Source organism: Tubulanus polymorphus, chromosome 6 (assembly GCF_964204645.1).
Source record: "Tubulanus polymorphus chromosome 6, tnTubPoly1.2, whole genome shotgun sequence".
In the NCBI taxonomy this organism is placed as follows: domain Eukaryota; kingdom Metazoa; phylum Nemertea; class Palaeonemertea; order Tubulaniformes; family Tubulanidae; genus Tubulanus; species Tubulanus polymorphus.
In genome coordinates, this window is record NC_134030.1 from 19,106,795 (window position 1) to 19,118,794 (window position 12,000).

Below are 12,000 nucleotides of genomic sequence, written 5' to 3' on the forward strand. Positions count from 1 at the left end.
AGGCGAGCATAATTTCTGATCTCCGCGATGAGTCACCGTGCACCCGCACTACGCGACGCTTTAAAGTCGATTTGAACAGAAAACTACAATCGCACGGGAAAACCGACGCCTCCGCTAGCTGTTTCGTCCAGCGCCCTCACCGGTGGCTATAAACAATAGATTCTCGTCAAAATTTTCGATGATATTTCCTCCGCGTGAGTTGACGATAGCGTTTTTCAAGATTTGGTTCAGTTTAAAGACTTAAGCTACCACACGAAAGACTTTAATGGGGTACCCGCAAAACCGGCTATGAGCTGTAATTCGTCCTTTGTCGAAGTTAGTTCATTTTCAATGAGCTTTGAACTAGATTTTTACTCCCGAATGCACATGATTCCACAATAGATTCCCGAATCCACAATAGATTCATTCTTCTACTCGGATGTCGGTTTAGTTTTCATTCATTTAAGAGAAAAAATGGTATATGGTGAATATATTAGTTCAGGACAAATGTCTTATACAACACCCATCCTCGCTTGCCAGGGGTCCGGTATCAGTCCCGAACTAGCTTCCACCAGCCCCCTGGCCTCACGACGCGTGATTTCATTACTGGCGCTGTTGCGCTTGACGTCATTTATCGATATGCGAAATACTTCCTTGTTCGGTAAAACTTTCGCTGATTGGTCCATTTAAGGGGAAAAAACCAACCGAAGCCCTAATGTCGTCTGTTACAAGCGCTGTGATTGGTACGACCGGATTCTGGTCTGCTAGTAACGACTCCAACGACTCGTAAGGTCAAGGGGTTCGGGGAACAGCTTTAGCGAAGTGGGTTCGAATCCCTTGACGGGTGATGATGTACAACACCATGTAAAGGACAGGTGTTGACAAATTAACAATTATGATACTTAAGTCCTGTACGCATATTGATGAATAAATTATCTCAATTGATTTTTGTAAAAAAAGATATCGTAATGGATTTTTGGAAAAATGTTCGTTTTATGAACTATACCTGCGGTGTTTACTGCGATTGCTGAAATATCGAATGTGTCACATACAAAATAGCGAAACGCCAGAAATCAGGCTTTAATCCATAAATCCCCGCGCAAAACAATTAACTTTAATCCCTTTCAGCTGGCGCGCATGTAAGTCGCCGAGATACGAACTGTTGTCTTTCGAAACACGAGAGCTCGTCGTGTCGATAGTGTCTGTCTTCAAGCGTGAAACAAGGGACGTTTACGAGGTACCAAACTTTACCAAAACGACTCCACAGTCAATTCCGCGTACGGGAGTTTAGTTTGAACCCATAGTTGAAATCATGATTAGTATTATTGCGAATTGGGGGATCTATAAGACATTTGAATAATTAAAAGAAAAATATATTGCACTTCTAGAAAATGATTCTGATTTATCATCACGATTAAGGCTAAAATATGATACCTTGTTTCTTATTCCTACTGAGCTTAAAAGTAAACCCGGCCACGTACATCATTTTTTTGTAATCATGATCAAGCTCACAATAACAACAGAAATGTTATTGTAGTTTGCAAAAGTGACCCGGCCAATTAGGAGAAAAAAAGTATCATTTTATTTTGCCTTATTCACGCAGTTTCGTGCAAGTAGGGCCAGGCGAAACTTCAACCTAGAAATATAGAAATTCGCACAATAGATTGAAGAAAAAGTCTGAAATTTCTTCCTTGAATTTTTAGTTTATTCAATTTTTCAACTATATCCAAATAGTCATCTTCAGGAATACATATTATGCAGTATTATTTAAGATGGCTATTAAGATACTATTAGTAAAGACATGACACATATTGTTGACTATTGGTATAGTCGAAACCTTGAATATACTTCGAACTTAAAGGAACGTTTCGGACTTTTTTTTCAATCTGGAGTTTGATTTTCTAAATCATGGTCACAACGCGGACGAAGCCATTCATCAAATAGATAAAATATTCTTACCGTACACAAACAATCGTGACGAATGATTTGCCGAACCGACTTTATTGATCGCCGTGCACCTGTACTGTCCGCCATCTTGAATCTGTACTTTAGTGATATTGACGTAGCTGTGCACGTCGCCATCTTGGCTGACCCAGTGGCCGACCGTGTAACGGGAAATGCTAGGTATCGGGCTGTCGTCCAGGGTCCAACTGACTGAGGGTACTGGGTTACCGGATGTCGTACAGCGGAGGGATACTTTCGACCCGGGCTGAACGTAGTCGTCGTTAAAAGTAAAATGCATCGCTGGTTTGGCCACTGAAAAATACGCATACTAGAAAGATTAAGACGTGAATAATCTTCTTCTGGAAAAGTCTTCTTTTCACATTTGCTATCAATATCAGTAGCATGTACGGGCCCTTAAGGCTTGGGTACCACACTAATTTGAGATATTTTCGTTAAACAGAAGCGAGGAAATGCGCGAGACATGAATTAACTTTCATAAAATTGATCTCTCACACTACACATCTGTTCAGAACTTCACCTGAGACATTTAAAAATAGAAATGAACTACAAACATCGGACATTAGATATTTTTATCAGCTCACTTTCAGAAACTAATCGTCCACACTTCACATGTGTTCAGAACTTCACCTGAGACATTTTCAATTGAAAATGAACTACAAACACCATACTTTAGATATTTTATCAGCACACTTTCAGAAACTGATCGTCCACGCTTCGCATTTGTCCAAGGAAATAATCTGGGACATTTTATACTCATTGAGATGAACAACAATTCGAACTTAAACTTGACCATAAGGGGGAGAATTTTTACCAAGCACCAAGTTTTATAGTGAGTTGATGTTTTTCGAAATCTTTTCGACTGCTGAGTCAAATTATGACTTAATTTAAAACCGATTCTTAAATTTGAGCGATAAATTTGCAACTGGACCCTTACTACAATTTTACTTCCAAGATGATAAATATAGGTTGGTGGTTGTAGACTATATTGATAGTAATAGTGATTTAATTACTATAGCCCTCTTTTCACAGTGATACAGTGCTCAACGGCATTTTCTATTAAACTAGTATTATAACCCCAGCCATCACCAGTCATCTCTTCCTGGAAAGAAGGTACATCCGAGCAACTGAATTCAGCTCAGGATTTATCTATCAGACAAGGTACCCGTTTACTCCTGGGCGGAGAGACTTTGAAAAGGTTTTTTTTTCGTTCGGTCAATGGCCCGCATGATTAGTAAAATGCAGTCCACGCCTCGGCCACATCTAGGAGGATATTTAACAGTTGTGGTCAGTAGATAAAGAGGCACTTCAACGCGGCCGACCCGAGCACTGACGCTGGCAGTTAAACAGTAACGCATTAAACACAAGAGCTATTTCCGCTAACATAATAACCGCCATTGCCACTGACCGGAAACGCGGATGACGATGAGAAGTGTCGCGCCGGAAATGGTACAATTACTGCGCGGTTAGCGCCGTCAAAACCATAAAACAAAAGCTTCCAGGGATTAATGTATGAATACTTGATTAAACGACGTGATAGGAGTTTTAAATGGGCAGCTAGGCTACATTCACCTGGTGTAGGTCTGCGCGCTGCATTAACGGGCGCAGAAAATATCCGCATTTCTATTTTCACTCAAAATCCTGGGAATGATGACTATAATACAAGTCCTGAATTCAAGAAGATTTTTCTGCGGGAGAATTTTGTGCACAGTCTGTGCCGGTTGCCGATACCTAGGGATAGTTTGAGGCCCGCGTCCAACTGTTCCCGGTCATTAAAAATTTGGCCTAAATTTCGGATCCAGTCCAGCCGGACGAGCGAAAACTACGCAATTCACAAAAAATCAAATGTTGATCACTCTTGTTTCGGCAAAACCAGCACCAATAAAACATCGAAATCACCTTTTCCTCTACCAAGTGGGCACGCTGTAGCCAGAGAAGACGTTTCCAGTGTAACACACTAGAAAACCACGAAAGAAGATATCTTGACTCTTGTTTCAAGTTTGGATGTAGAACAGAGAAATGCATCATTTCCTATCTTTTACTATTGGTAACGTCTTTTTCGACTACTGCGCGTTCACTGGCTTTTCTTTTTGAGGGTTTGATTCGAAAAAGAGTAAACCTCACTTTTTCCGGTTTGTTTTTCGTATGTGCGCACGCCTGACTCTAATAACACGATCGTTACCGAAGTACCGAAGACATAGGCCTTATTTCCCTCTAACAATTTACATTTTGCAATTTCTGCTTTATAATTAAAGTAACAAACCTTATAATTTGCAAAAGGAACTTACTTATGACTGACGTAAAAAATGTCCGGTGAACATATAATAGACAATGATCGATCACTAATGTCGTCAAATAACGTATAAACTAACATTAAGCAACGTATAATTTCATGCTACTTATAGTTTTAGGTTTCTTGGTTTTAGGTAGTTTTTAAGTGATAAGATGTTTACGAATGTATGTAATTACCGCATCGCATTCAACCGATCTGTTTGAAAATCGGTTATTTCATCAGGTTCGAAACCCTGTGAGGGAGGAACGTGGTAGAGTCTCACCATGCCATCAGGTGGCAGAGTCTCACGATGTCATCAGGTTCGAAACCCTGTGAGGGAGGAACGTGGTAGAGTCTCACCATGCCATCAGGTGGCAGAGTCTCACGATGTCATCAGGTTCAAATCCCAGCGAGGGAGGAACGTGGTAGAGTCTCACCATGCCATCAGGTGGCAGAGTCTCACGATGTCATCAGGTTCAAATCCCAGCGAGGGAGGAACGTGGTAGAGTCTCACCATGCCATCAGGTGGCAGAGTCTCACGATGTCATCAGGTTCAAATCCCAGCGAGGGAGGAACGTGGTAGAGTCTCACGATGCCATCAGGTTCAAATCCCCTCTAACAAGGAACGTGATAGAGTCTCACCACGCCATCAGGTTCAAGTCCTTGCGAGGGAGGAATGTGGCAGAGTCTCACAATGCCATCGGGTTTGAATCCCTGCGAGGGAGGAATGTGGCAGAGTCTCACAATGCCATCAGGTTTGAATCCCTGCCAGGGGGAACGCGTTTAAAGCCTCACGATGCCATAAAATTTTGTCACGGAACAAGATCGCATGTGAATTGCAACCGGTTCTGGGACTCACTTTGGTTTGTTCAGGCATTGTTTAGTATCGAGTGAGTGGCTGAATTTGACCGCTTAGATTCTGCTCCGTGCCAATAGGGTCGGGGCAAAATCTTCTCCGTGTGGCCGCGGCTAACGTCAAGAATAATGTTGAGGATAGGCTTAGTCGATAGTTCACTAAGTCTAAATAGTTCGGTTAAGTTTATATATGTTTGTGTGAATCAAATTAATTATCTATTTTCATTTTGTCCGGTATTTATTTATTGACGTAAATTAGTCAGGAAATAAATAAATGAATAAATAAGTCTAAAGTACACACAAACTTACCGCCGAGAGCTAATTGCGAGGTCCCCTGAGCGTTATCTCTACCATTTTTGACTAGACATTGGTACATTCCTCGATCCTGCCTTTGCACGTCTTTGATCACTAAATTGCGCGGACTCTTCAGCGTAATGCGGCCTTGGATCTTCAGTATTTTGCCATTTTTGTACCATTTGATCGACTTGACCGGATGCCCGTAGATCGTGCAGTTGAAACTGGCCGTGTTTCCCACGTCGACGATCTGATGAGATGGTTCCACGTGCACCGACAGGGGCGCTGTAACGGTCAGTTGCGTAATCGCGGTTTTTTGACCTAGTCTATTAGTGGCTATGCACACGTAGCGACCGCTATCGCCGATGCCGGCGTTTTTGATGATTAGATTGCCGCTGAGTTGGCGGACTCGAGTATTCACTAAAGTTACTGAAATGCCATCTTTATTCCAGGTGAACGACGGAAGCGGGAACCCCGTGGCCGCGCAGGGTAACTCCACGGTGTCGCTTTCGCGGATTTCTAAATGAGTTAAGGCGTCTTCTATCACAGGTGCTGAGTTTACTGGATCTGAAATATATATATATATAAAATATCAAATGAACAAATTGTTTCTAGTACAATGGAGTTCTAGTTGAGTAGTAGTAGATCTTCATCTAACATTGCTAAATGTTCAACTGTTTTGGAACTAAAATTGCGGGATATTCAGGTGACTTCAACGTAGGTACCCGGAGAACAAAGATGATATTTCCGAGGAACCGTTATTCGGTTTGATGATGATCTACTTGAAGATCCTGGTTTCGTAACAGATATTTGGCCGGGCGAAGGCACTTACTCCCATTAACCAACTACGCATGCCGCCGACTGCTGAGCTTCCCTGGGATTTGCCCGCTGTATTTTGAGAAGCTAATCTTCTTCGGGAACCTGCTATGCAATAAGCATCTTCACCCGTCAAGGGATTCGAACCCACTACGCTAAAGCTGTTCCCCGATCCCCGAACCCCTTGACCTAACGAGTCGTTGGAGTCGTTACTAGCCGACCAGAATCCGGTCGTACCAATCACAGCGCTTGTAACAAACGACAATAGACTTCTGTAGGTTTTTCCGTTAAATGGACCAATCAGCGAACGTTTTACCGAACAAGGAAGTCGCAAATCGATATATGACGTCATGCGCAACAGTAATGAAATCACGCTTCGTGAGGCCAGGGGGCTGGTGGAAGCGAGTTCGGGAGCAAAACCCGATCCCTGGCAAGCGAGGATGTGCAATAAGGCACGGGTGTGTATAGAAAATGCACCGCTTTCTATACATTCTACCATTTGATCGAAGGGATGCTATATACGTACCATTTATAAAATACAATGAAGCCGGGTCACTTGATTTTTCGTCTTGAGTCAGAACGTTTTTAGTGATACATCGATAATTCAAATATCCATCTTCCATTCTTACATTGCGAACGTGTAACTCGCCGGAATTCATGATACTGAATCGATCGCCTGAAATATGATTAAGAAAATAATATGAAGCATTCAATAGACATAGGGGCGTTATAGAGGAAACATCAAAATGCGATGCAGCAAGTGGTAATCGGTATAGTGGTAACATCAACGTATGATGCAGATTGTAGTGTCTACGGGTCGATTACAGTGTTTACATCAAAATATGATGTAGGAACTGTCCTTACTAGCGGTAATATCAAAACACGAAGAAGTAACAACCACAACATAATTTGGTTACGATTGTCGAATTGTGGTGTTGACACCAAAGTATGATGCAGGAACTCTCATTTCATTTTGGAAGCATCAAAACGTATGATAAAGGAATTTTTCAATACAAAGCCTATAAACATCAATAGCTGTGCAATTCTCTTAGAAAGTAACCTCAGGGGCTGGTTGCATAGTGATGGCTTAGACTTAAGACCAGTCAAAGACCAACTTAGTTCTATAGCCAATCTAACAACTTTCATCGTGGGGCATCAAAACGTATGATAAAGGAATTTTTCAATACAAAGTCTATAAACATCTATAGCTGTGCAATTCTCTTAGAAGGTAACCTCAGGGGCTGGTTGCATAGTGATGGCTTAGACTTATAACCAGTCAAAGGCCAACTTAGTTCTATAGCCAATCTAACAACTTAAGACCAGTCTTAAGATTTAAGACCACTGTTGGACTTAAGTCACGACTGTGCAACCGGCCCCTGAATATAATGTAGGGAAACATTATGGGGACATTCAGATATCTTGTAATTTGGAACTCGGCTAACGTCTTCTGTTTCCACCTTTTTTGCAACGATATCGACTAAGGGGGTAAGGGTATGGAAGGGTCAGAGCCGATAGTTCTATACTTACCCGGGGTAATTCGACTAGAGCCCTGCGTCCACGCCGTTACTGATATATATTCGCGTACAAAATAGGGATTGATAATACATTTAAAAACGGCAGTGTTTCCACGTGTGATGTAGACGTCGTTGACTCGCAGTTTATACGCGATGTACTGTCGAATTAACACTGCAATTATACACAGAAAAAAAACAAAAACATTAGAAAATTCGACCAAGAATTTTGAAAGTGGATTCAGTGTTAATAATGAATCGTCAAACTAATGGTGATGCAGCCAGTCGAGTTTGGCAGGAGGGATCCAATGTTAAAAAATCCTGGCTTCGGGTAGGATATTCATGTACCCTTTGCAACGATATTAGGTCTGGACGCGCAGGGAGATGCGTTCCTGTTTTAGGGAAAGAACGGCCGAAGCAAACATGAAACCACGCGGCGCACACGCACACATCCTCGCTTGCCGGGGTCTGATCGCCTCCTGTCGAAGCACACGCCAACATGAACTCCGCGCGCACTTCTTCGCTCTTTTACACCGCCAAAGGTAACTTGGTGAAAACAACGCATCTGATTGGCCAAATACATAGACTGGTGCATAAGACTAAATATATATAAGGGTTTGCGACCAGGGTTTGTGTTGACTTGAGCTTCAGAGGAGACAAACAAACCCCGGCAAGCGAGTATGACGCACACACAGGCAGAAGCAGCGCTTTGAATGAGTCGATATAAAGTTCGACTAGTTTACTCCGCTACTAGAACGCTGCAACCGAAGATACTCCAGGAGTAATCTCGTTAGTCCGTCACACAGAGGCTCGATCTCTTTGTCTTGATTGTGCGCTATTTAAGAATTCGATTCACGTTTTCTGGCTCTAATTTTGTAAATCGCTTCCGTAGTTTTGATTGAGCTCGAGTCTCTCTGTTCGTCGCGACACCGAGCGCGATGAGTCGCTCGGTGTAGCCTAGATCTTACGTCATTCCGATGCTTTCCCGTCTCGTCGTTAACCTAGCTGATATTTTCAACTCTAAAACTTAACTGGGACCTTCGACGCTACATTGGCAGTCTAGTTTTTAACTTCTGGCGAGTCGCCCGTGATTCGTGCCCACTACGCTAAAACTCTTCACCGAACCCGTCGACCAGAATCCAGTCTGGCCAATCACGGCGCTTCTAACAAACGGCTTCAGTTGGATTTCCATTAAATGGACCAATCAGCGAACATTTTAGCGATCCAACGATTGCCTATTAAAAATATTGCTAAATATTCAAATTTTGTCTTTTTTCTGCGAAACAATGTTTTCACTTCAGTTTTCGCTCGGATCCGTAACTCTCCCCATCGGAAACTGTCGCTAAACTCGAACAACTATCCCCGTGTTAACCGCATCCGAAAACTAGATCAACCTCGCTAATCCGACGTGCGTTTTAAGATCTGTGCTCTCAAGAACCTGCGCCTCCATTAGGCTAAGAGTAGTAGCGCGGATAATCCCTTTTATTTGAACCGTCTCAAAGGACCGCCGCCGACGTCTTATGTATAGTTTGTAGATAATTAGTAACATGTCCACGTCCGTAGTACACTCATTGATGACGTCATAGAATAAACCGATAAACCGTAAAAGGCGGCGGGCGTGCGAGGACCTGAAACCTGGCATCAAGGCGTTCAGTCCACATCGTGCGAGATCGTTAGCTTAAGTTGCCGTCAATCACGTATAGACGTTAGTTATCGTTGGGCTTTAAATGTGACAAGTTTTTTCGTGTCATTCCTGCAGAACCGGCTTCGTGGCTCTTCGAACGGTCGCGTTTTGAGTTTATCCTGTTGCACTTAAGAAGTCTTTCCGAACACTCATAATGTTGGATTAGGTTAAACAAATTGAGATTGATTGGTTAAAGAACCAAAATGAACTTAGACTGGTCTCAAATTGCTAGATTGTTAATACAACCAAAATGAGCTTAGACTGGTCTCAAATTGCTAGATTGTTAATACAACCAAAATGAGCTTAGACTGGTCTCAAAATTGCTAGATTGTTAAAATAACCAAAATGAGCTTAGACTGGTCTCAAATTGCTAGATTGTTGATACAACCAAAATGAGCTTAGACTGGTCTCAAAATTGCTAGATTGTTAAAACAACCAAAATGAGCTTAGACTGGTCTCAAATTGCTAGATTGTTAATACAACCAAAATGAGCTTAGACTGCGCTTGCTTGAGTTGTTTGCATAGTTATCGAATTAAAATAAGCCAAGACTGGTCTTAAGACGTTAGATAGTAATTCAAACTAAAGTGCGCTTCGACTGTCTTAGTAAGTTGGTATGTGGTGTGTTCGGACGAATCTAAACTTAAGCGGCGGTTTCATGTCTATTTTGTCAACAGAATCTTATTCAAATCTGAATTCAACTTTCAGATTTCGCTCGTTTTCCTGACGTAACGACAACGACAACGTAGAATTCTGTTTCCGAATTGGCATCGGTTTCTATGAGAAGAATAGTTTTTCGACAACTGATAATCGATTGGGAACATCGTCGAATTATACACGGTAACATACACAGACAAGCGGGAGAACCGCCGCGGCCGAATAACAACAACAAGTAGCGAATTATGAGTAATAATATAATGGATGGAAATGATCCAATAATTCGCCTGTCATCATCCAGGTACTTCACAAGCGCGGATCGATAATCACTTGACGTCACGTAGACGTCACCGGTATATAACTCATCCGCGGGGGCCTGTGAAACGGAAATATCGACCGAGCACTACATGAAAAAACCCGCCATCTCTCCCTCTCTCCCTCGCCCACTCTCTCCACGAGCTCTCACAGGAAATACATTATCCATCAATTCCCACGTTTTAAATACCTGCTATCCGTATACGATTTCGTGTATTAGAAATGTTTTGAAATGTAATGAAATTGCGACGGATTCATCGTTTGGCAAGTGAGGATCCGCGTTATGTTATTTGCCGGCCTGATTTGTATTGGGACTATTTTAGCTACGTTATTCGGGTAAACCGCTATAGCAAGTAGGATCCAACTGATATAATGGACGTAGTATCCAGTATAACCGTGGCGCTATTGCGCAGTAGGCCAACCATCATTGCGGCAATAGAGGTTTCCATTATTTCAGGCAAGTGGGGATCCTCCATTTGGTTCTATTGCGCAGTAGGCCAACCATAAAGTGTCGCAATAGAGGATTCCGTGTGTGGCAAGTGATGTTCTATTAAGTGTCGCTAGTGTGCAGTGGGACAATGCCTCTGTATGAATTGAAGATGCCAAAAATGCAGAAGTAACTTTTAATTTCTTCTAAATTTCAATCCGATAAAAACACCTTACTTTCTCTTTAGTTAAAAATAATTGTCGATAAAAACTATACCAAAAACTGAGATTAATAAAGTGAGGCTCGTTTGCGGATATTAAGGCTTCGGTAGTTATAATTTGAAGTTAAAATTTGAAAATTAAAAATGAACTTATTTTGACTGACGCAAAACCGACTGCTAGGCACGCCGTCTGGTGGTCAGTAAGATGATATGGCGATATCACCAATTAGGTTTTCATGTTACGGGTGCGCATTTCATTTCATAGCCTCCGGTTCGGGACGAGATTAAACCCGAATTTCAAATCCTGAGAAGGTCCTACGTAAACAGCGCCGAACAGCGAAGCGCTTCGTAAATCATAAATCGCTAATTGATTTTTCATTAAATCAACAAAAAAACACGAATCGCACCCGACCGGCTTCCATTATCTACGAATCTCGGCCAATCACATGCTTCGTTAGTCAACGTACGCATGCGCATTCGGCGTATCGCTTCGAGTATGCGCAACGAAGCGTGTTGATGGCGGTCTCTGATGGGGTTCATTTATCAAACGGGTCCAATACGTTTGTTTAACGTCTAAATGGACGTATGATCATTGACGCGTAATACTCTGTATCCCTCAGCGCGTAAACGCATCGCAGCTGCGATTCTGTTTTGTTTCAGTAGCTCAGCAGTGAAAATAAAATCTCTGACCCCGTTCAGTCGTTTGCCGGTTCGATTTGCTGGTTGGAAGATTGTTTACACGGACCGGAACCGAAATTTCAAATTGTGCACTTTGATTCCATACGATATTATGTAATAGACTCGACCGACCATCCAAAGGTACAGAAGTTTATAGGTGAAAATATCGAGCAAAGGATAGCAGAGTTATCACGATTGATAAGACACTATAACCGGATTGAGATGATAATGTTGATAGAATCCCACAGTAATAACGAAAAACAGTCCGTAAAAATGTAACTGGAGCTAGTGTAGTTGATTCAACGTTATTGTGCCGAGTTAATTGATATTCA

General features: G+C 42.1%; 1 protein-coding gene across 1 annotated transcript in view; it reads right to left on the minus strand.

Annotated features, from left to right (window-relative positions):
• The window catches only part of LOC141907825 (cell adhesion molecule Dscam1-like), a 66,137-nt gene that overhangs the window by 28,648 nt on the left and 25,489 nt on the right, over nt 1-12,000 (minus strand). Inside the window, exons 3-6 of the mRNA XM_074797568.1 lie at nt 7,706-7,864; nt 6,705-6,854; nt 5,378-5,929; nt 1,939-2,235 (exon numbers count right to left, since the gene is read on the minus strand). Of these exons, the coding sequence (XP_074653669.1) occupies nt 1,939-2,235; nt 5,378-5,929; nt 6,705-6,854; nt 7,706-7,864 (1,158 nt within the window). The remainder of the gene's footprint in view (nt 1-1,938; nt 2,236-5,377; nt 5,930-6,704; nt 6,855-7,705; nt 7,865-12,000) is intronic.